Here is a 26,263-nt window from a genome sequence, read left to right as displayed (position 1 = left end):
CTAAATTAAAACATTTATTAAAAAAAACATTTATTAGTTTATGTTAAAACTATTTAATCAAAACGGATGGAAATTTTAAAGCAATTCAAATACATAAATCTTAAAATTAGACCTAAATATTTTTTTGAGCATATTAATATAAAGTAGGAAAGTTGACTATATTATTTTCTAGTAAAGGAAGAACTGTGCTGTTGTCAGATGATGGACTGAATCTGTTCGTGTCAAAGAGACACTGTTAGTCACGCCACACAGAAAAGCTGAAAACGACAGCACTGCACATCACGCTGAGATGCTTACTAGCATTCTGTCCTTCCTCGCAACACAAACCTGCATGTGTAAAAGTGGGCAGTTAACATTACAAACCTTGTGTAACCATCTAACGATGTAAGTGGAAGAGCATGACATATTGAGGAGGGAAGTGTATTTATACTGCACTGTTCTGAATGTCCAAATGGGAAATTGTGTGATTATGTATAATGGTGTGCATCTATGTGTTTGAGTTACTCACCCGGGGTTTGAAAGCGATCAGTTTGAGGACCATCTCCACAGTGAAGACGGCAGTGAAGACCATATTCAGGATGTCCATTACATAACTGAACTGCTCGGATTGACCATAGTGCTGGCCGCATAAATGAATGATATTAAATTGTAGAAAATGTATAAGTGAAAGGCCATTTCATTAGACAAATATGAATATACACCCTGCATACCAGTGTCGTTATTGTTAACTAAAACAAACAAAAAAAAACTTTAAAAAAAATTGTGTGTATATATATATATTTTATATATTTTTTTATAACAGAAAACAAAAACTAAAAATATACAAATTTAAAGGTATCTTAAATATTAATAAACACTATAATAGCATAATTATGAATCATATATATATATATATATATATATATATATATATATACACACACAATATATTTGATTTTTTTTCCCAAATACATTTTGTATGCTATATATACACACATCATATATTGTATAGACATGCACTAAAAGCTACACACCAAATTTTTTGATTTAATGGGGACTATAAAGAGCTAATTAATATGAAATATACAGTTAAATAATATAATAAATAAATCATAATAAAATTAATGTGTATTAATGCATAGTTATATCTCATCAAATAAAATGACAAAATGAGCATATGAAGCAGGTTTGAATATTTAAACACAAACAATTATTTAAACATTAAGCATGAAAGCAAACTAAGACTACTTATAATTACCTAGGAATAAAGGAAGTTACCTGCACCGCAAGACAGATGGTGTTGAGTAAGATCAGGACAAACATGATGTACTCGAAGCCGGTGGAGTTCACCACATACCAGAACTTATACTGATACGGGTTCTTTGGGATGTACCTCCTGAGAGGACGTGCTTTTAATGCATACTCCACACACTGACGCTGAGGACGACACACATCAAATTATGCTTTTCATTCTGTCAATTCATGTATTTATTAGCTATGAAGGATATACTACATGCAATGCTGTCTTTGATTTAAAAAAGGGGTCTTTATAAGCTAGCATACTTTTTTTGGTGTACTATATGGAAAAAGAATGCATTGAGATATAAAGTCTAGATCAATGCAGTTCACACGAGTTTCCACTCAATCCTAGTGTGTGTTCTCTTACCTGATTCTTGTCCAGCTCACAGTTCTTGTACTCTTTCTCTCCCTGTTCCTGAAAGGTCACGATGACGAAACCCACGAAGATGTTCATCATGAAGAAGGCGATGATGATGATGTAGATGATGAAGAAGATGGAAATCTCCACACGGTAGTTGTAGATCGGACCCATGTTCTCCCGGTTGGAGTCTATGGCCTTGTACAACAACCTTAGGAAAGATGACATGAAGTAAACTAAGAGAATGGAGAGTTAAGGAAAAACTACTTCAACACCCTCAGTTACGGAACAGCGATATTGTGTCATTCTGTCACTGTGTGTGTGAGAGTGTGTGTTAAACTAACAGAACATTTGAAGCAGTGTGGTGTTGTAATTACAGGAACAGCGTGGTACTGTTGGCATCGAGTTCACAGTGGCACTTGCCAACAGCGCCAATACAAACACAAAAATTACAATAACACTCTCGTTCATTTACCCCCGTGCTTTTGAACAAGGAAACTCGACTGTCTGAGTAAGAACTCGCAATACAAGAACCAATATTTGTCATTTTGCAATATCCAATTACATTGAGCCATTTTATTAGGCTTAGGCTTCTGATAACTGCTTGGGATTTTTGCTCCTTTAAAATGCATGCATAAAGAGTAACACATGTAATATATAAAAGGGTTTTTATATCCATTTTTTTTTTATTATATCAAAATGTATTTAAAATACACTTACTTCATACTACAGTAAAGTATAGTACAAATCCATTAACATATTTACTTAAATATCGCTTGAAACTTTCCAATATAAATATTATAATTAAACTTTATTTTTGAGTACTTCTTTATTGTACAATGCACGTATTAAAATTAAGCCTAAAATGCGTTTTGATATCCGTATTAGTAAAATTAGGATAGTCTGATCACTGTATATCAGTCAAATGCATGCACTACTTCTAGATAACTGAAGTGCATTAAGTACACAATTTAGCAGACTGTAAGTATATCAATTTAGTATACCAAGAGTACAATTGCAGGGTATTCATATTAAGTACATAAATATGTAAATGTATTTATAGTATACTTAGCATAAAATAAATGCATTTCAAATACATTTTGGTCTAATTGTTTTTCACTAGGATAAAGTTCCTAAAAAAATAAAGGTGGCATTCATGTATCTGATCTATAATAAGATGCATAAAATAAAATATAAAATAAACAGTGCTATTCTATTTCTGATCTATAAGGCAAATAATTATATAAAAAGGTGCTATAATTAGGTGAATTAAATGCATAGTGCTATATAGAGCATATACTCTATATACACTGTGTGTGTGTATATATATATATATATATATATATATATATACACATACATACATATACATACATATACACACACATATCTCGGCTCTATATACAATCTATATTAAGGTAATAAAAATACAAATTAAAGGAACACTCCACCGTTTTTTGAAATAGGGCTTATTCACTTTCTTTCCTACATTTAGATAGGTGGGCAAATGCATTTTTGTCTCAGTGCATGCATTGTTTTAGTTTGACAGGGTCGGCGCTAGCTTAGCTTAGCACAATGAATGGAATCCTTTGTTGCCAGCTAGCATGTCCTGAGTAAAAGTGATATAAAAAAATTTAAAAACCCACCTAATTACTTCTTGTGGCCTGCTTATTCACAACAAGTACAAATAGTGATGCAGATTAACACTAGGCGATTTCCTAGGCAGATATTGACTTATATATTAAGGACTATATTAGGGGGAAGCACAGGAGAAGCACTGCTACTTGGGCGTGATATCTCTGCGCCCAAGTAGCAGTGCTTCACCTGTGCTTCCCCCTAATATAGTCCCAAGTCAATATCTGCATAGGAAATCGTCTAGTGTTAATCTGCATCGCTATTTGTACTTTTTGTGAATACGCAGGCCACAAGAAGTAATTAGGTGGGTTTTTAAAAAATGTTATATCACTTTTACTCAGGACATGCTAGCTGGCAACAAAGGATTCCATTCATTATGCTAAGCTAAGCTAGCGCCGACCCTGTCAAACTAAAACAATGCATGCACTGAGACAAAAATGCATTTGCCCACCTATCTAAATGTAGGAAAGAAGGTGAATAAGCCCTATTTCAAAAAACGGTGGAGTGTTCCTTTAAACATTGCATAAAAAAAAAAAATGGGCCTTTTCTATATCTAATCTATATTAAGGTGTAAAAAATAAAATAACATAAAATAACAAAATGGAAAATAAAATAAAGGCGCTATTCTATATCCAAGTTATAAAATGGTGTATTGTTGAATGCTTACGATGGCCAGCCTTCAAACGTGGACACTGTGAATAGAGCCATCATGGCCATGAGCACGTTGTCAAAGTTGTAATCGCTGTTGTGCCAATGACGCTTCTGAATGATTGGCTGGTTCAAGTCTCCTTCCTTATACATGATATATGTTCCCCTGAGAGAGAGAAATGCTTATTTTACCCTCTCTAATAGCCACTGCATTTTGTATAAGTTTGATTATTACATTAACTTGCAATACATTTATACATTTTCAATAAATTTATGAAAGCAGCATTTCATACTTATTTCATAAGGCTAATTATTAACATCAGTGATGATTAAAAACTTCAATTAGACTCACTTGCACTCCTCTGAGGTGGACTTGGCTTCATCATTACAACGGTAAAACTTCCCCTGAAGAAAAAGTAAATAATAATAATAATACTGTTCTTTTGAAATTTCTATTCATAAAATTATCTGGAAAGGTTTCCACAAATATATTAAGCAGAACAACTGTTTTCAACATTAATAAGAAATATTTCTTAAATGCCAAATCTGCATATTAGAATGATTTCTGAAGGATCATGTGATACTGAAGTAATGATGCTGCATCACAGGAATAAATTACATTTTCAAATACATTTAAAAAAAGAGAAGAGTAATTTTAAATTGTAATGATATTTCACAACATAACTGTTTTTACTTTATTTTTTATCAAATAAATGCAGCCTTGGTGAGAATAAGAGACTTTCAAAAACATAAAAAAAAACCCGACCCCATACAGTATATGACATATTTTACCTTGAAGAGCTGTACACCAATGCAGGCAAACATAAACTGTAGCAGTGTGGTGACAATCATGATGTTTCCAATAGTCCTGATGGCCACAAACACACACTGGACCACATGCTGCAGACGGCAAAGATTAAAAGTCAGAGGTTGTCAGACAGATGTAAAATCTTAAACAAATGGACAGCGCTATATTTTTCCAAAACCATAAACATAATAAAATATATGAAGACAATTCATCTCAAAGTAAAGCAATAGGCAGAACCTTCAGTCCTTTAGCTCGGTTTATGGCCCTGAGTGGACGCAACACCCTCAGAACCCTCAGAATCTTCACCACTGAGATGGCTGACGATCTGCAAGAGAAACAAGTGTCCGCGTTACCAAAAAACAAACTCCATGCTTTCAGTTCTTTGATATTGGAGTTTCTGCCAGGCTTCTAAACCTGATTGACCAGCAAGACTTGGTCCTTGGTCAACTGACTTCATGATGCCATGCTAAGTTTTGCCGGTGAACAGCGAGGTGATGCTTGTCCAACAGACTGACCAGCATCAAACAAGCATGTCCCATAGGAAAGAAAAACCACAAGTGAGATCTCTTAAATATCTCTTATTATTACTAATATTTATTTCTAAATAAAAATAAAATAAGAAAAATTACAATTGTAAAATGTCACTGTAAAATAAAAAAAATTGCATGTAAGAAAATAATAATACAGTAAAATTGTAAAATTACTAATTTTAAATATGTTTAAATAAAAAAATTTAAAAAAAAATTATAGCTGTCTTATTTGGGAAGAAAACTGTAGGGAGCCCTTAAATCTTCTCTTATCAGGTGGGGAAAATGATTCCCGAACTGAGCCGTTCTGGGACGCTGAAAACCCCAAATGATGAGCAGCTCGTGTGTAAAAGAACACAATGCCATGCTTCACTCTGAAACATGTAGCGTATATACAGTATTTAATTAAATTGCAGCTTTTGTGATTTGATAATCACACTAAGCCATATTGCGATTTTGTTTTTATGGCGATTAATCGTGCATCCTTAAAATATAACCATCACTCACTGAATTCCGAAGGACACCAGCGACACGCCGACCACCAGCAGATCTAGGAGATTAAAGTAGTTCCTGCAGAACGCCCCCTTGTGGAGAAACGCGCCATATGTGGTCATCTAACAAAACAAGCGTAGATGGTCAACAATTGCCCTACCGTAATGAAGGACATAGAGAAAACAGTAAATCACACTCTCAGACAGAGTTCACACACACACACACACACTCGCATAGACAGAAACACACATTTACACTCCTTAATATCACTCTTTTTTAAGGGTGGCGTGCTCGGAGTTGGACTAAAGGCGAGATCCTAGCGCTAACTCCGCCAAACCCTCACGGCTTGAGTCAACATGAATGTAGTAGTAAGCTCTGTTTCACAATCCACCACTAGGGGGCCCAGCAATAAAACATGCTGTTTGTTGCCGAGCTTTGAAGGGGACTAACTTATGACAGAAGAAATAAGGATCGACAGGAAGAGTACAGGAGGAAAAGATAAAAGAGCAAGAGAAGAGTCAGAAAGAAAGGGAACCTATCTATCAGGCGATCTGAAATGAGAACTTCCCTTACTGTCACATTCATGTGAGCCGTTTTTTTTTTTTTTTTCAAATCCTTGAGAACATTGCGCCCTGTTCCCTCGGCAAGATTCGGTAAAGAAAAAGAGGGGGAAGAAGCTCCTACTTTAACTTCATATTCAGCAGGCAGAGAAAAGACCAGCCAAAACCAAAGCAAGTCGCTCCAAAATCATGAATGCAAAGGAGTCGTTTGCTGAATGATTATGAATACAGATGCAACCACACACCATGAAGGCGAGCACTGGGTTACGCGAACGTTGGCTGCTGATCAGAGACCAAGTTTAGATAACTACATAAAATCACTTTAGGAGAAAATCATACAAAACATTTTTTGGTAGAAGTTGCTGGTCCAAGATCAGCACTTATGAGAATCTCTCCACAAAACAAGATGCTATGTTCACAATGTAATACTAGCCTACTATTCCTTAAAAATAATTAAAATCATTTAATAAGTGCAGTTTCCTTTCCTACGGCATGTTGACTCATTTTCAATTGATAATAGCTTATCGAGACGGACTAAAAGCAATAAAACTTTAATTTAGATTTTAAAGGGGTCTTTAAAACTGGGAAGTAAAATGCTTACATAATAAACCATTTAAATAGCAGTATGCTAATATTTTTGTCCCATGACCTCATCACCTGCATGCGAGTAGCATCCAGTTAGCATCTTAAAAATAATACTGGGTATTTCACAAAAAGCCAAATTTGTGTACTTTTTTAAATATTTTTGGCAGTCTGATCACAAATAGGTTAAAAATCATGGTGTAATTATTTCCGGGTTTCTACATTACACAATTATATGGATTTAATCAAAATGCAAGTTATTTTTTACTGTCTGAAAATGTTTAATACAACTTCTGGTGACACATTCCTGGCAACTAAAATCAACATTCGAAGGACACATTTTAAGTTTTCACTTAAATTTTTTAATTTAAATTTTAATTTAAAACACATTTAAAGTATGTTCTGTTCAAACTAAATAATTTCTCAGATTTCCACAAACGGCGTCATTGCGACTCAAATCAGTGTGGTTATTGTTAACTAAAACTAAATTTATTAAAAATGATTTTCGTTAATGGAATAAAGCTGAAATAAAAAAAGGGCATACATATTATATGAAAAATGTAAACTTAAAAATGTTAATGAAAATTAGAAATGTTGCATTGAAATAAATAATTTTAAGTTACTAAAACTGAAAAATAAATTATATCTAATATATATGTTAAGACTATTTGGTTATTTCGGTAACACAATATGGCCATATTTGTTGATATTAGCCATTGCATTAGCTAAAATGAACTAACAATTAGAAATATATAGAGAAAATGTGCATATTGTACACAGAATACATACTATAATCTGCAGGAATAGAATAGTACTGTAGTATGACATTCTGAACACAGCCAGAGAGAATTACTGCATCTTCATTAAATAACAACTGTGCTGCCCTGTATGGCGCTGGAGGTCGCATTGCATTGATATGCACTCAGTCAAGGGGTTTGAACCATGTTCTGTCCAAGCATGGTCATATTTGCCCCCTCTTTTATGGACTGGATACGGCCCAATCAGTTATGAAGGCATGAGAGAGGCAGTGTTATTTTCATTTCACAAAGAGTTGCATAGTTTCGTCTTTTTGAATTGCTTTCTTTCCTCAACAAAAAAAGCATTTTAGTTTTACAGACACATCCTGTGTGATTTCTCCAGATCGGTTTCCTTCAAAACTACCTTAACCCCACTTTGACCAATCAGGGTTGAGTTCAAGCCCTGTCATTCTCCCCAAAAGAAAAGTGAAAACCTGACAACTCTTGTGCTGTGTTTGATGAAGATGTGCTTTCATGTTCTGAGACATTTCTTTTCTTTTAGTCTTTTAGTAAAAGAGGTGCCATGGTTTAAAAAAAAAGAGAAAGAAAAGAGATTGATCAAGCCAGGTAGTACTGAAGTAGCAGGTGACACACATGGAGAGAATGCAGCCAGGCCTGTGTGCCGAAAGGTTACCTTCAACACGATCTCAAATGTAAACATACTAGTGAAGACATAATCTGCATAGCCTAGGACCTGGAATAAACCAGACGGTTACAGCGTTACTGAACATACACAACACACAACACGAGCACAGGGCAGGACATTTACCTTTAACACGATCTCTACAGTAAAGATAGCCGTGAAAGCATAGTCAAAGTAACCAAGTATCTGCAAAGAGCAATGTACATGTTTAACAAAGATCAAGGACATTTAGCAATCATCATTTACCATCAGAATATATATTTAGAATTATAGGTATATGTGGTGTCCTTTAGTTAATTATTAGTCTGTTATGGTTACATCACAGAAACATTACTCTTTCAGTGAAGGAAGTCCTTAGTTTGGAAGAAAAGGGTTAGCAGATATGAAGAGATGAAGGAGTAACAGATGCACAAAACATACAACTCCACTAGTTTAATCTCAAATATCACATTTGACTAGGGGTGTAACGGTTCTCTGTATAATAATCTAACCGTACCGTTCTCCACCAATGGTTTGGCACGCACTTGCACCGCGGTTCATCTTAAATCTGACGACGCATCTATAATATGGTTTGATGAAAACATCAACACGTAAAACAGACAGAGTTTGGCTACTGTATGTTTCTGTCAGATAAGCATTCTGGCTTCCCGATACGTTACAACAGCGATGATCAAAAAACGTGGACAACGATCGGAAGCACACACACGGAAAGCCGTGTCTCACACAGCGCTCAAATATTGAGTTCTCTTTCAAGTCTTGCTCTTGAACGGACAGATTCACACAAAAACTGTCAAAATGCCCGTCTTGGCGAGTATCCTAGCAAATATCGAAGGTTATGGCATAAGTGAACGTAAACGGTCGAGAAAGACGACGCATGTGTACAGTATCAGTATCTCGGATCCGTGCATTACGTCTTAAAGTGACAGCAGCCTAATATTCCTCCTGTCTGTGTTTTTAATGTTATCAAACAAAACAAAAAAGAAGAAAAAAAATAAATCACTCACTGCTCTTGACTGAATTGCATTTGTAACTTTATTTAATTTATACAGTTAAGATTATATGCAATGTTATTTTACATTTGATTACTTTCTGGACCTGAAAACTACTGATACCTGAAAAACCTGAAAAGCACTGTTTATATATTTTTTTGTATCTTTGCTCTATCATAATTATTTTGTGCTGTTGCTTATACTTTGATTATTTGTTTTTATTTTCTTTGTTTTTATTTGACTGTACCTTTTTTCCCTGAACATAGCACATACCGAACCGTACCGAAACCCTGAAACCGTGATAAAAACCAAACTGTGAATTATTTGAACCGTTACACCCCTACATTTAACCCTTTTAAAGGGTTAGTTCAGCCAAAAATGAAAATTCTGTCATTTGCTCACTCTCATGTCGTTCCAAGTCCATAAGACTTCTGTTTATCTTCAGAACACAAATGAAGATCTTTTAATGCAGTTTGAGAGATCTCTGTGCCTCCATTGAAAGTCCATTCACCCAAAACACTGACACTTCAAAAACTTCAAAAAGAGATTGAGCAGTTTATGAGACACGATTGCTTTATATGAACAGATTTAATTTACGTTTAATTTAAATATAAACATTGATCAATGATGAAGACAGAAATCTCTCAGATTTCCTTAAAAAATATCTTAATTTATGTTCCTAAGATGAACGAAAGTCTTACGGGTTTAGAATGACATGAGAGTGAGTAACATATAACTACTTGTAAACATATTTGTTTTACTTTATCTGTAAATGCTTTGGAAAGCTCTTATTTAATCATAAAATTAAATAATAAAAATAATAATGTAGTTTTTTTTTTATGCTTACAATCTGAGTACATAAACTACATAGCTCTTAACCAAAAACAAAACAAAACAAACAAAAACCGTTGCACTTATGCTTGATCATAACACTAAACTTTTGTTTACAATGTTGTTTTAGATTGAATATATCGAGTATGAATATGTTTTGGACATTAATGAATAATGTGACATTTGCAGAAACAAATAGCTTCTGTATGTGCGAGCAAGTTGTACTCACGATATTCCGGGCAGAGAAGTTTCTGATTGGGTCCTCAGCGGCCAAGGAGGCGGAGCTTAGCATAATGAACACGAGGATGAGGTTGGTGAAGATGTGGTGGTTTATCAGCTTGTGGCAGGCGACTCGAATTCTACAGAGAGAGAGAGGAGGAGACACTGAAAAACATCTTAGACACTATATATGTGTTCAAGATCCAGAAGCATCAAATGTGTAGAAAAAAGGCTTTTCTAAGCAATTAAAACAATAAAATCATTTGCCTAGTCATTATAAACATGGATTTAATCGAAATGCAAAAACAACAGTCTGACACTTGATCAGGTTTTTCTTATATTGTCCAAAACGATAAACTAATGCTGTGGTGACACATTAATGCCAACTAAAATGAACATCTGAAGAACAAATTTGTGACAGGCTCTGTTCAAATAGAATTCTAATACTTTTAATGAAATTAAGATTTTCTCCAACGGTGTTACTATAACTCAAAACAGTGTTGTTAATGTTTTCAGTAATTAAAAAAGCTGAAATAAAATATTAGTTTTACAATATAAAAAATAAAATACATTTAAACAAAAATTTGAAATGTTGCCTTTAATGTTATTATAACTAAAACTGAAATAAAAATAAATTAAAGCTATATAGAAATACAAAAAAAAAACTAATAAAATGACAAAAGCACATAACAAAATTACAAAGACTTAAACTAAAATTAAGCTAATCTAAAATATGAACAAATACTATATTAGCATTTAAATAATACTAAAATAAAATGCTAGCAACACCAAGTCATGGGTTTGACTCTCAGGGAATGCATAAAAGGATATGAATACCTTGAATGCAATACAAGTTGTTTTGGATAAAAGTATCTGGCAAATGCATAAACGTAATGTAAAAAGACTGATTCAGAAACGAAGTGTGTGTAAACGTTTACATGGGTCTTTGTTCCTGTCTAGTTGTGTGTATGTTTGAGCAGACGTCAATGTGACACATACGGGTTTGTGTTGCTAAAGATGAAGAACGCACTGCCCTCTGGGATTGGAGTGATTTTCTCCTTCTTAACAAGCTCTGAGATCTGAGGACGGGGCCCCGCAGGAACGTCCGGCTCTTCTTCTTCCTCCTCTGTTACACGGACACGATGATCAGGACAAGTTTAGAAAAAAATCATCTTGGATGTGCAACGACATGATATAGTTCTTTACCTGCGTTTTCCTTCTCCTCCTCCTCTCCAGCCTGAAGGAAAGAAAGCAACGCTATAATATCCTACTACTAACACAAAAACACATAAAACACAAAAAACAGGCACACAATAGTTACCTTGGCATCATCTTCATTTTCATCAATTTCCTCACTTGGGAAAAAAAGGCACGAAAACAAGCACTGTAAAATGCAGCACACGAGCAGTGGAAACTAGATCCAGGCCCTCAATGTTTGATTAAATGACCTCTACATGTTTTTATCATTTACCATTTCTTCTTATCGTCGGTGTCTGTGTTCAGAGACTCCGCGTCTGCAAGGTTGTCCACAGCGATGGCCAAGAACACGTTCAGAAGAATGTCTAGGTGTCAATGTGTTAAGTAAACCAACAGCTTTATACTGTGATGCTCATAAGAAAACAACACAATTTTGCAATGCATTACTACCAGAGCTCAATATTTTAAGCCTTTTCACAATATTCAATATACTGTATGTCTTGACATTATGAAATAGCAAACTGCTATATACTGAACCAAAACTTCTTTAGTTAAGGTTCTTTTGTTTGTTTCATTTTTGGAGATTGACAGATTAGGTCACTATGAACTGTGGCAATATAAAGAAAATTACAGCAAACAGGTTTGGAATGATATGAAGATGATTCAATATTGGAAGATTTTATGATCAATTCTATTTCTTAAAGCTATAAACCTTTGTGTTTAAAATTTGTCATCACATTTAATTTGCACATTGTCTACACATATGCTACATAAACAAACACTACCGTTCAAAAGTTTAGGGTCTGGATTTTTAAATTGTTATTTTTTTTGTCTCTTTAAGTCTTATATGCTCACCAAGGCTGCACAGTAAAAACTGAAATATTGTGAAATATTATTTCAACTTAAAATATTTTAATATATTTTAAAATGTAATTTATTCATCTGATATAAAAGCTGAATCTTTGCAGTCCTCCAGTCTTCAGTGTCACATGATCCTTCAGAAATCATTCTAATATGCTGATTTGCTGCTCAAGAAACAATTCTTCTTATTATCAATGTTGAAAACAGTTGTGCTGCTTAATATTTTTACAGAAACCGCAACATTTACATTTACACACACATATATATATATAGTAAGTAGGCACTAGGGTTCAACTGCCTCATTCAAGACAAAAACAGTAATGGGGCGGGACTTAACTCTCTGATTCTAGGGTAACATCCCAGGAACTGAAACTACAAACTTTTCTCTTGCAACCAAGATAGTTAAAAACTAATCTACAATTAGCCGCACAATTAGGCTTACACCAACATGTCTGACGTCTAAGAAGATGAATTGACTCCTTAAGGGAATGACAAAAAAAAATGTCCCTTTGTTTTTCCGTTTCCTTTTTTGGCTTCATTAGGAAGTCAGCAGCAGTAAGAGGAGGATACAGTTTCCACAGATGAAGAGAATGATGAAGTAGATGCACACGATCATTCCTGACGATGATGGGCCACCGTATGCCATAATTCCATCGTACATGACGGCATTCCAGTCTTCACCGGTCAGAATCTGAGAACAATATTGTTACACATGAGCAAACACATATCCCATTAAAATAACATTTTAAAAAGACACACACCTGAAACACAGTGAGCAAGGCCTGAGGGAAGTTGTCAAAGGTGCTCCTCTTCGTTTGAGTCTCGTCGAAGTTAAACTTGCCGCCGAACACCTGCATACCGAGGAGGCTGAAGATGATGATGAAGAGGAAGAGCAGCAGCAATAGAGATGCGATGGACTTCATGGAGTTCAGCAGAGATGCCACCAAGTTACTGAGAGACGCCCAATGACTAAAGGCAAAAAACAAACTGTGTAAAAAAAGTGTTCTGAGCCCTAAAAAAAATTCTTCTTTCTTAAATGTAATTTTGTCCAAAAACAGGATGAACTATAAGTGCCCCATTATTCTTTTTCAGATATTACCTTTCATGCAGTGTGTGATATAGCTGTTTGTGACTGTAAAAGGTCTGCAAAGTTTCAAAGATTAAAGTACATGATAAATGGAGCTATTGTCTCCCAAAAGAAAGAACTGATTCTGAAATGCACATTGCCATAATGCAAGCCTATAGTCTCATTTGCTGTGAAAAATGTCTACTTTGACCCTCAAACACTGTAGATGTAGCTGGGGTCTGGAAGAGATTGGTTTGTGTTGTTGACATGCCGAGAAGACGCTGTTTTCTGCGCTGTAAAAGCAAATTTACTTTACATGCACCTCCAAAGAATGAGGACTTGTGTTAGACTTGATACAGTAAAAACAACAGCATCATTATTGTTAGTATCGCTATCAAGTGTTGAGGAAGCCTCTGGAGCTGAAATTCAGATATGGCAATGGGCGTTTCATTTCTGACATGTACTGTAAGTGGTAGACCAATCACAACAACTGGGCCATCTGACCAATCACAGCAGAGTTGCCTCACAGAAAGTTTATCATACCATTTCAGACACTGTGAGAAAAGTATATTATGAGGAAATTAAAGTGTTTTTTTGAAGTTGAATGCATGTAAATCTATTGTAGAAGACCACCAAAACAAAATTAGGAACCTTTAAAATAGCATAAGAGGGGCACTTTAAGAATTTTCATTTTCCGATCCCTTACCGTGTGACTTTAAAGATCCTGAGAAGTCGTACACATCGAAACACTGAGATGCCGAGAGGCGACATGATCTCTAACTCCACTAGGATCGTCTCAGTGATGCCACCGCACACCACAAAGCAGTCAAAACGATTAAAGAGAGACACAAAATAAGCCTGCAGGCCCAGACTGTACATCTTCACCAACATCTCGCACGTGAAAAGGGCCAGCAGCACTTTATTGGCCACGTCTACAAGAGAAAACCGATCAGGGTCAGAAAAGAGAGGATACCGTGAGAACATGAAGCAGTCATGATCTTTTACACTCATTGCTTGGAGTACAAATACACGCAGAGCTCACCCTGTACTTGTGTGAGCCACATGGGCTGGTTGTAATGTTCTGATGAGATGGTCAAAGTGTTGAGGAACACCAGGATGATCACAAGCCAATAGAACGGCACAGATTTCACAGCCAAACGACAGTTCCTTCGACACAACCGGTTCCAGCGACGCCAGCGCCGACTGAAAGAGGAGGCAGTGAAGTCAGACAACACAGACACAAGAAGAAATGAAAATAGAATGATGCATTGAAAGGAGAGATTGAACACTAGATAGAACGCCTGAACTCTCAATAATAGACATTAGAATGCAGAGAGAGAGATAGAATGCTAGATACAGAATGCTGGGATAGTTGAACACTTGAACAGTCGATCGAGCGCTAAATAGAACAATAGAATTCTACTGTAGATAGACAGGATGCTAGAACTAAACAGAACACTAGAATGATGGAATACTGGATAAATAACACAGATAGAATTACAGAACACTAGCTAGAACACTAGATAGAAAGGACACCACAACGTTAGAATACTAGAGAACTTGACAGAACCCTAAAGTGATAAAAAGAACACTAGATAGAGCAATACAATGCTAGTCTGAATTTTTGAATATTAGATAGGTATGCGTTAAAACGATAAATAGAGCAACACTACACTAGAAAAATAGAACACTATATACAGTTGAATGCAGGAAGGTTATAAAACATAAAACAAACAATAAAACAACTAACGCTATATATTATATATGGCAGAAAGATTGAATGCTAAATAAACAAAGCAAGACACAAAACAATAGACCGAATACTAGAACACTATATTGGTAGAATGCTAAAATGATAGAATACTACAGTTCTAGATAGCCAGAATGCTGGCAAGACAGATAGCATGTTAGATAGAAAGCTAGGTAGCTAACTAGACAGATAGCTGGAATGTTAGCTAGCTAAACAGATAGCTAGAATGTTAGCTAGTTAGACAGATAGCTAGAATTTTAGCTAGTTAGACAGATAGCTGGAATGCTAGCTGGAATGTTAGTTAGCTAGACAGACAGACAGATAGATAGAGCATGCAAGCTCACAGTAATACATGCAAATAACATGTAAATACATGCAATAACATGTAAATAAACTGAGATTAGCACATACTAATCACATCTTTACTGACCTGCACTTTGATTTTGAAATTTTTTGACTGTAAATTGAAACAAATTGTAAAGTTAAAAAAGAAACCAGAGTATTCATATACCTCCTTGATACAGCGTATTACAATGATTCATTACTGATGACATAAAAATCAATTCATGTGTATTTGTGAGTTTTCTCACCATGTTGGGCCACAACATGTCACCTTCTCTTCTTCTCCTTTCTCATTCTCTGTATTCATGGATTCGGTCTCACTCGCCGGCATACTCGCTATTGTGTTACAAACACAAGGTTCAGCACACACGCATTAAAACACTCACAACACACAGTTCAAACATTCTCAGTCAAATTTCGTGGTCAAGAACTTGACAAGATTGTTTATCTTTCTGAAAAATATTCAACAACAAAGATGTCATTTTTAAATGCATCCTTAGTGAAACAAATGCATTATGGTTTTGAGGAAGGAAAGGTAAAAAAATATATAATTTTTTTTACGTGTTTTCTGTGATAAATATATGTTTTATGATATATAAGTCAGTATAAACACAATTTCTAAGCTCTGACATTATGATGTAATTTGATCTTGATCCTTCGGTTTACCAACACATTACTTTTTGGTGACACTTTACAATAAAGTTGTGTACAATAGAATTGTGTATGTTACTGCAATAGATAACATAATTGGAAAATGTTTAGACTCCAACGCGCAAGAGCACCACGACGCATGCGTGTTGTATTGGCACGAGGGTGGACGTTGTTGCGTGAACGCGCATTGGAGATTCATATTTTGTAATAAAGTGGTAAATTATGTGTTTTTTTGTGCAAACAAAGCACTGACGTCTCTTTGGAAAATTGAGGTTAAACCACTGGAGTCACATGGATTATTTTAAAGATGTCTTTACTACCTTTCTGGGGCTTGAAAGTGGTAGTTGCGTAGCTGTCAATGGAGGGACAGAAAGCTCTCAGATTTCATCTAAAAATCTTCATTTGTGTTGCGAAGATGAACGAAAGTCTTACGGGTTTGGAACGGCATGAGGCTGAATCATTAATGAAAGATTTAAAATTTTTGGGTGAACTAACCCTTAAATATTAGTTAATAAAAATGCTCATGTTCATGTTAGTTTACAGTGCATTTAATGTTAACAGATACAACATTAAATTCGTAAAATGTATTAGTAAATGTTGACATTAACATTAACTAAGATTAATAAATGCTGTAGAAGTATTGCTCATTATTAGTTCATTTTAACTAATGCATTAACTAATGTTAACAAATAAGACCTTATTGTAAAGTGTTACCAATTTTTTTTTATAAAAAATTGCTTAAATATACAATCATGTTGAATTTCACCCCTCAGTCCTGAAGGAAAAAAAAAAAACATTAAAATGTAAAATGTAATTTTAATGTAAAACATTAAAATAAGTGCAACTCAACATGGTTTATGTTTCAAAGACATTTGTCATTAATTTACTTCCATACTAATGTTAAAGCAGAAAATCATAATGTAAAGTGTTTTTATATGACAGCTCAATTACAGTCAGTCTGTATCTGTGCTGAGAGATATTTATAGAAATCGAATTAAAAGGCCAATAGTTCAATCATGACTTCAGTAATGGTAAAGAAAAAGGCTGCTTGAGGGGAAAAGTACAAAATATATGTTCTGCTCAGCCCTCACATTCCCTCAGGATATACGGATAAATTCTGACACATCCAAAGACAGTAATAAGCGAGTGTGATCAGACTTTTTGTGACTTCTCTATAAACTGCTGACCATGAGCCTGGTGATCTGGGTTTAACCTCATTTCTATGTTAGAAACTCGCTGTCACTGTTTTGGGATTTTTTTAAGTTGTAGAGACGCTGCGCTCCCACTCCTGCCGGATCTGATCTCTGACTCACTCTGATTTTGAGAGAATGACAATGAGAAGACTAAATTAGTACAGGAAGGAGGAAACGGGCAAGCGAGGATTTCGATAACGCTAATGCTGAGGAAAAACTGTTGGGTACAAACAGCATATAGGCGCTGACGGTCATAGAGAAGGAAAACACACACATTTGCAAAGCACAAGTATTGCATTCACACACTATAGCATCCGCATAAGCATCACACACATAGACATATTATTAGCTTCACAACATACTTCCATACAGGCCAAAATAGGGCATTTGTGCCTAAGTCAATGAGTAATGCATATCTCATTTCAAAAGAGAGCCTATTAAACAAACTCTATGTAAGGCTTCTAACAGGTAATATTCATGAATATCATCAAGTAATCACACATATGAAAGGGACAGAAGGGTGGGAGGGAGATTTACCATGAGTGTCAGAGGACTGGCTGAACCAGCCAAACCCTTTCTTCTTCTTCTCCATGAGGCTGGCCAATGTAACCCCTTCATTTCCCATGCAACCAAAGCCCATGCATGATTTACACAGCACAGCACAGCCGTGGCATGGTCACGAGGGCGAGAACGAGTAGCCACATCGACACAGGTTAAAGCACGGGAACAAGAACAGCACCAAACACAACAATTAACAACAGTAAACAACAACCACAACAACATCAACATCGAGGCAACTGGTCTGCTGGATGGGAGCAAAGGATGAAGGGTAGTTAGTTAACAGTGAGCAAGAGCAGGTTATTAGGAACAGGGTGCAATGAATTCAATGAAAACATAGGAACATAGCGAGGGTCCAAATGTTGAGATTCGATGGTGCAGATGTTTGAATGCGTGTATGATATGAAGCTGACCTCTGACCTCGATGCCCCCCACATACTGTACATTCATGGAAGTTCATCATTACTTAAAGTTCAGAAAAAATAAGTTAAGTAAAAATTTTTTGACACTGATTATTATGAAACCAATCTTTTCTCACACTGCTCAATTGCATACTGCTATTTCTCATAAGGCTGCACAATTAATTAAATTAAAACTACAGTATGGTCTTGTAACCACAAAAAGTGGTACGAGTCAACATGGAGATGAAATTGTTTGCTTGGAGATTCAAGCTATTATTTATACTTTGTCGGGGGTTTTTTACTTAGAAAAAAGAACAACCAATTAACTCCTAAATTTACATCTAAAATCATCAGAAATATAACAGGTACATGGCAGACCAATTAAATAACATATGGTAAATATTACAAATATTTTTTTATATGTGGTTTTATGTTGTTTTGTGATATCTAAGCAACAGCAACAAGATGTTGAATATTATCATATCAGTTCAAACACAGTTCAAATCACTAATTAACTGCAAATATGATGACTAAATCATGTCAAAACAAAAATCTATTTTTATTCAATGTCTTTATCTTGTTTTTCAGTAAAAATATTAAAACAACCCATAAAAATAGGGCCCATTGTGCTGCGTTAATATGATGGGATTTTCCATATTGATTTTTCACAGGTGTTTTACCCATATTTCGAATCCACAATGCATTGTGTTGTGTTTTCGGGTTAAAGGAAATGTTCATAACATCAACAGACAATGTCATGGCAGAAAATTAACAGAACTTTTAAACAGATTATTTAGAGTTCATTTATATAATAAAAATCAGCATATTAGAATGATTTCTGAAGGATCATGTGACACTGAAGAAGACTGGAGTGACGATGCTGAAAATTCAGCTTTGCATCGTGGGAATAAATTACATTTAAAATTACAATTTTAAATTGTAATAATATCTCACAATACTGTATTTTTGAGCAAATAAATTCAGCTTTAATGATCCCAAAATTTGAATAGTACTGTATATATAAATTACACAATTTTACATATAAATTACAACTTAAATACTGTGGGTGGCAAATATAACTATATTATTAATATCAAATGTTTCTAGAAATAGTGCAGTGCATTGAAAAGTCAAAGTATTCTTTATTAAATCTATAATTACAGAAGTAATATGAGTATTTATAAAACTTGTTTATAACTGCATTTTGTTTTCAATTATATGTGTGTATATATACATATACACATACACACACAGGTTTTACTGGAAAACAAGAAAAACATACTGATTAAAAATGGAAATAAATTCACTTCTAAGAGATATCATTCTATGAACTTGTGTGAGCGGAAACAGAATTCAGCTTGATTTTCCATTTGCAGAATAAGTTCTGCATAAGTGCTAAGCTTTCTAGACGAGCGACTTTTGTGGGTCTGTATCAATCAATTATAGCAACAAAAAAAAACCTTTCAGAATCCAGCCGGCTAATCTAACCCGACCGTCCTCTCGCAGAACTGAGGTCAGTCAAAGAGCAGCTCGCTGGAACAGTGGAAGTGGAAATCTGCTGTTACTGTAGCGGCTCCAACCGCTCAGAATCATGTGTGCTGCTTATATAAAAGGGATTAGGATTAGTCTTTATTTTGCTTCGTTTCTCCACTTCACGCCCTTATGAGCAAGCTCCTCTCGTTCAGTAGATACCGGACATAATGACTGACTTACATTCAGCTCATTTAATGTCACTTTTAGACAATACTTGAAGACAGTGTCTTGATCACAGTTAAATTGTAAGCAGAATCAGTCCTAGATGTCGGTCCAGCACTGTACTGAACCCGAACCTGAAGATTTTGGACTTTGATTGACAAATCTGCGGTTCGGCGGAAGAGGCAGCGCTCGTGGCGCCAGCGCTTGCTCACTGCTCCTCAACTATTTCATCAAAAATACACCAGAGGCAGCTGTTTTGGTTTGCTGACGTCTGTTCGGTGTCACGCTGCAGTTTGATGGGCATGACGGGCCAATTAAAGACGCCTCAGTGGCTGCTAGAAAAAGTTGCAAAGCTTTGGTTGAAACACCACCCTTAATACAAGTCAGAAAAGCGCAATTCAGAAGTTCACTCACTGAACAAATTCATTAGTTCAACACAAAATATAAATGATCAGCTGTGACTAATCATGGCTATTGATTCCTTGATATGCTGATTGTTCCCTACTGATATATGGCATTTTTCTAAACTAAACAAATACTGTAAAAACAATCAACATAGGCAGATTTGAATTCTGTCATTCAACAATCTCAACCACATTGCTTTATGATCACTTTACATTGATCGACTATTTTTGTATGAGTAATTTAAAGCATTCTGGGAAATGGACTGTTGCATAATATGAAAGTTGAAATGCAATGCATGAAATGCAATGCAAAAAATGAAATGCACTACTTTTCAAAAGTCGGGGTCAGTACGAAAGATGCATTAAATTGATCAAAAGTCACAGTAAAGACATTTATAATGTGATAAAAGATTTATATTTTAAATAAATGCGGTTTGTTTGAACTTCTACTTTATTATTTGTTTGAATATTTCTATTCATCAATTAATCATTGTTTCCATAAAAAAAAAATTAAGCTGCACGACTGTTTTCAACATTGAAAATAATAAGAAATGTTTCTTGAGCAATCATAATTTTAAAATGATTTCTGAAAGATCATGTGACACTGAAGACTGGAGTAATAATGCTGAAAACTCAGCTTTGCATCACAGGAATAAATTACATTTAAAATATATTCAGTTCTTTTAAATTGTAATAATATTTCACAATATTACTGTACTTTTGATCAGATAAATGCTGCCGAAAAAAACTTAAATATCCCAAACTTTTAAACAGTAGTGTATATATAAATTACACACAATTTTACATATAAATTAAAATTGATTCAATTTACAGATAAATCACAACTTCTATACTGTAGGTGGTATATATTACTACATTATTAATATCATCAAATGTTTCTGGAAATAGTGTATTTCAGAAAAGTCAAAGTGTTCTTTATAAACTATACTTACAGAAATAACAGGATTTTTTTTATTAAACTTCCTTAAATTCACATTTAAATTGATCAAATCTATTCTGTTTGCTACACTAAATTTAACTGAAATTCATGAACTAATTTGCGATCTGAAAAGCATTCTCAGCTCAATTCTGAATCCTGACTTGAAAGAACTTTCTGCATATGGACTGTATAATGTGTGTCTAGTTACTAGTATTCATTTAAATGACAATGTCCCTCCATGGATTCCTGTCATGTGCTGTATTCAGGTACTCACGGTTGCGTTTGCTGTCCTCTTCATCGTCCTCATTCTCGGGGTCGATGTCTTCAGCCTGTGTGATCCAGTCCAGATAACCCTTCAGATCTTCCTCCAGCTGCTGTTTCTCCCGCAGCTTCTGGAAATCTCCACGAGCCTTTGCCTTCTCTCGCTCTTTAGAGAACTCTCTGGGTTCAGGAAAACAGTTTTACCTTCAGTTCACTACTAATCATCCAACAAGTTTATAATACTTAACCTAAACCACACTTTAAAATGTCTAAATGATTGCATTACATACTAAAATATCAAACCATGCGATATTTAGTTTAAGAAAGATGTCACTTTTCAGGCATAACATTTCACAAGATGATACAGTACGAAAATACAGTATATTATATATATGTGGTTTTTAAAGTGTTACAAACAAAACATTTTCACCTGAATATACAAGTATTTTGCATTATTTTCAAAAAAATTTAATAAATAAACTTTAAGAAAAACAATTGATTTATGGTTTTCTTGAAATGACTTAATTCATATGTATAATTATGGACATTGCTAATGTTGTGATGGACATGACTATTACTTTTTTTTTTAGGATAGGACAATATTTTGCCGAGATACAACTATTTGAAAATCTGGAATCTGAGGGTGCAAAAAAATCGAAACATTGAGAAAATCGCCTTTTAGTTGTCCATTTATGTTTGCGATTGTGCTGCATTCACTCACAAATATAAATGTTTTATATATTTACAGTAGGAAATTTACAAAATATCTTCATGGAACATGATCTTTACTTAATATCCTAATCCAAATTTTTTTTACCATCATCAATTCCAAAATACTTGTGTTTTAGATGGTGACAATTAGAAGATGACAATACTGATCTGTTTCTTGAATAAGTATAAATATTAAATAAATCTTCTGAAATGATGCAAAATAATACAAATAATTTATATTAAATATAATGTTTAAATGAGATCAAATATTATAGCTAACATTTTAGTTCAGGGTCCAATTCTCACTACTAACTAGTTGCTTATTAGCATGCATATTACAAGGATATTAACTGTTTATTAGTACTTATAAAGCACATATTAATGCCTTATTCTGCATGACCATATTCTACATCACATAAATCTATCCAATACCTAAACTTAACAACTACTGTACCTTAATAACTATTAATAAGCAGTAATTAGGCGAAAAGTCATAGTTAATAGTTAGTTAACAGTAAGAATTGGACCCTAAACTAATTCTCACGATTAATGCGCATGCTTCCCATATTTACATATACCTAAACGTACAGTAAGTGTAAATGCTTCAGCGTCCTGCCAGCAGGGTGCATGCTTGTCCACAAAGGACAAGGAGAAACATCACATAAACGCGCTCGAAAGGTCACACGACGTGTGTCGCATCCTTAATAAAATGGCAAAAGCACAAAAATGGAATCTAAACCTAATTTCAGAAGATCGCTCGATCTGCGAATTGTATATGTTGCGCCACGGCGGGCACGGCGTCTCTCCTGGGAGAATATTAATAACCCTGCAGCTCTAAGAAAGCACTTGTAGGACTCGCGGACACAAGAAGCAGATTAATTTCACCCTTCCGGAGGAGGTCAGGAAATCTGTGCCCTTCTCTGACGGAGATGAAGGAGATGTTATCTTTCTGATTAAAAAAAACTAAATAACCATATCGAATTGAGTCACCTGTCTGGCTCAGGTCTCCTTCCTCTCCTCCATCTGCCCTTCCTTCCTCTTACTCATCTCCTCCTGTTCCTTTTGCCTCTTTCTGTCTTAACTAAACCCTATATCCAGTTTAAGGTTCACTCAAAAAAAACTGATGTACAATGTAAGATATGATGAACCATGTTTTGCAATGTTACTGGGAATGACATTCACTATCGTTCCAAAGTTTGAGGTCAGTAAGATTAATACTTTTATTCAGAAAGGATGATTTAAATGGATCAAAGAATGACAGTAAAGACGTTTATAATGTTACAAAAGATTTCTATTTCAAATAAATGCTGTTCTTTTGAAAGTTCTATTCATCAAAGGATCTTGAAAAACATGCAGCACAACTGTTATAAATGTATATTAAACTCTATATTGACCAGCATATCAGCATATTATAATGATTTCTGAAGGATCATGTGACACTGAAGACTGAAAATTAAAATAAAAGGTATTTAAATTGTAACAGTATTTCACAATATTAATGTTTTTACTATATTTTAGATCTAGTAAATGCAGCCTCGTGGAGCATAAAACATTTCAGACCTCAATCCTTTCAACGGTAGTGTATTTAAATGCTGAAATGCTAAATCATCCAAATGACTAATGTTTTTTCTCCCAAAAAGCAAATGTTTCTGCTGAATGAGCATCATTCACCTGCTTCGCCCTAGTTATTGTCCTCTAGTCTAAACAATTTCATTTCCCCTTCTTGACTTTCATTGGTCTGAATCACTTCCTCTCTCATTTCATTCTGTCCTTGGAACCGTTTTACTAAATAATGTCATCAGCTCAGAACAAATCAACCCGGCAGCGTGAAGATCATCTCACAGCACACAACACTTCAGAAAACACCTGAAACCCTGAAAAAATTTATTAAATAAAACTCTAGGAACATGCAGTCATGGAAAAAGCATTGCAGACACCCCAAGCAGATATATATACATATAAAAAATGAATAAATATGTAATTTATAATAAATCATATATAGAAATTATGCAGAATAATAAAATAAAATACATTTAAATGTATAATAATTTATATTTGTATTATGTTATTCATATTAAAACATGCATAATTGATTAATAAATAAATAAACATACATGCTACTTAATAATGAATGTATTATTCTGAGTTGTATTATTAATATTTTTATAATTATTATTAATACTAATATATATATATATATATATATATATATATATATATATATATATATATATATATATATAAAACAATTACCTGAATACATCCTAGTATGAAAAATAACCAGATTAGTTTGCAATTTTTGTCCATGACTGAACCCCATGCAAGAAAAACTCTGGCAGAAATAAGAAATAATTCACAGCAGTCTCCACAGCACACAGCGATTCTCATTCTCTTACCCACTGAGAACACCCAGCACAAGATTCAACACAAAAAACGAGCCCAGAATGATCAGACTAACAAAGTAGATCCACGGCGTCTCCCAGCCAATGGCGTCATTCACCTACAAGGGCCCAAACAGGACGGTTAACCCGGAGAGAGAGAGTACATCTAGCTGAGAGAAACTCCATAGATGGGAGTTTAGTCTTGGGAGAGAGACAGAGAAAAAAAAGAAATGGATATCAGGGGAGAGAAAAGAGGAGCTGCTCACCCGCTCAACACACCCAGAACCAGGTTCAAGACGAAGAAAGAGCCGAAGATGACCAAGCTCACAAAGTACACCCAGGGCAGCTCCAACCCCATAGCATCATTCATCTGAGAGAAGAGAGGAGGAGAAGCAGGAAGAAGAGGGAAAGAGAAAATGAAAGAATGAAAGTATGAAACAGAAACTGTGAGAGGAAGGTTAAAAACAGGTCTAGAGAAGATGTTCTGCTCAAAATCAATCTGGATTTCAATTTTAACACGTTTAGATATTTTGAAGAAATACCAGAAGACTTTCACAAGTTTAACTTCTAATGAGAAATTTGAGTGTAGGATGAAGTCAATATAAAAGGAAAGATAAAGGAGAAATCCCACACACTGTCTATAAAGTTGCAATAAATACTTATAAATACTTAAATTATAATAAATAAATACTTTTTCCCCTCTAGCCTAGTCTGAATAAATTAATTAACATACACATCTTACACATATACGATGGATGGATGGATGGATGGATGGATGGATGGATGGATGGATGGATGGATGGATGGATGGATGGATGGATGGATGGATGGATGGATGGATGGATGGATGGATGGATGGATGGATGGATGGATGGATGGATGGATGGATGGATGGATGGATGGATGGATGGATGGATGGATGGATGGATGGATGGATGGATGGATGGATGGATGGATGGATGGATGGATGGATGGATGGATGGATGGATGGATGGATGGATGGATGGATGGATGGATGGATGGATGGATGGATGGATGGATGGATGGATGGATGGATGGATGGATGGATGGATGGATGGATGGACTTATCTATTCTAGTCTAGGTAAAATGCTGAGATATATATATGAAATGTATATATCTCATATATATATATGTTTATTTCAAATTTTTTTCAGGAGGCAAACTGCATTAACGTGCATGCTGCATTACACATTATTTACATGTTCAATTATTGAACATGTCAAATAAGCAGCAACAAAAAAGCAGGGATTTAGCTCAGGAAAAACCCATAGCGATTAAACACTAATCTGAATATTGCGAAGACACTTCCTCAGTGTATGGGGGTCCACGGGTAAATTTGGCTTTTTAAAAATCCATAAAGAGGTTTAAAAACTGCTACTAAGAATTTTTTTGGGGGGTGATTCACAGGAAATCTAGGCTGGAAATCTATCTGGAGTTTATGCAGCTGTAAATGAACCATGTGC

General features: G+C 34.9%; 1 protein-coding gene across 15 annotated transcripts in view; it reads right to left on the bottom strand.

Annotated features, from left to right (window-relative positions):
- The window catches only part of cacna1da (calcium channel, voltage-dependent, L type, alpha 1D subunit, a), an 89,676-nt gene that overhangs the window by 27,154 nt on the left and 36,259 nt on the right, over positions 1 to 26,263 (bottom strand). For 5 of the 15 annotated variants that reach the window (XM_082155731.1, XM_082155730.1, XM_082155737.1 and 2 more), the window contains exons 8-31: positions 25,045 to 25,148; positions 21,700 to 21,866; positions 17,965 to 18,039; positions 15,832 to 15,919; positions 15,672 to 15,698; positions 14,534 to 14,694; positions 14,198 to 14,423; positions 13,187 to 13,394; positions 12,996 to 13,116; positions 11,839 to 11,929; positions 11,689 to 11,722; positions 11,574 to 11,604; positions 11,367 to 11,493; positions 10,378 to 10,507; positions 8,455 to 8,514; positions 8,320 to 8,379; positions 5,762 to 5,868; positions 4,965 to 5,052; positions 4,712 to 4,819; positions 4,272 to 4,324; positions 3,939 to 4,085; positions 1,646 to 1,847; positions 1,258 to 1,416; positions 509 to 619 (exon numbers count right to left, since the gene is read on the bottom strand). In XM_082155731.1, coding sequence (XP_082011857.1) covers positions 509 to 619; positions 1,258 to 1,416; positions 1,646 to 1,847; positions 3,939 to 4,085; positions 4,272 to 4,324; positions 4,712 to 4,819; positions 4,965 to 5,052; positions 5,762 to 5,868; positions 8,320 to 8,379; positions 8,455 to 8,514; positions 10,378 to 10,507; positions 11,367 to 11,493; positions 11,574 to 11,604; positions 11,689 to 11,722; positions 11,839 to 11,929; positions 12,996 to 13,116; positions 13,187 to 13,394; positions 14,198 to 14,423; positions 14,534 to 14,694; positions 15,672 to 15,698; positions 15,832 to 15,919; positions 17,965 to 18,039; positions 21,700 to 21,866; positions 25,045 to 25,148 — 2,685 coding nt within the window. The remainder of the gene's footprint in view (positions 1 to 508; positions 620 to 1,257; positions 1,417 to 1,645; positions 1,848 to 3,938; positions 4,086 to 4,271; positions 4,325 to 4,711; positions 4,820 to 4,964; positions 5,053 to 5,761; positions 5,869 to 8,319; positions 8,380 to 8,454; positions 8,515 to 10,377; positions 10,508 to 11,366; positions 11,494 to 11,573; positions 11,605 to 11,688; positions 11,723 to 11,838; positions 11,930 to 12,995; positions 13,117 to 13,186; positions 13,395 to 14,197; positions 14,424 to 14,533; positions 14,695 to 15,671; positions 15,699 to 15,831; positions 15,920 to 17,964; positions 18,040 to 21,699; positions 21,867 to 25,044; positions 25,149 to 26,263) is intronic. The other 10 variants (XM_082155733.1, XM_082155741.1, XM_082155743.1 and 7 more) reach the window with 5 other exon arrangements.

Source organism: Leuciscus leuciscus (genome assembly GCF_965113295.1).
Source record: "Leuciscus leuciscus genome assembly, chromosome: 23".
NCBI classification, from domain to species: domain Eukaryota; kingdom Metazoa; phylum Chordata; class Actinopteri; order Cypriniformes; family Leuciscidae; genus Leuciscus; species Leuciscus leuciscus.
The sequence above is the reverse complement of the archived record's forward strand: the minus strand, read 5'-3'. Positions and strand labels throughout refer to the sequence as shown.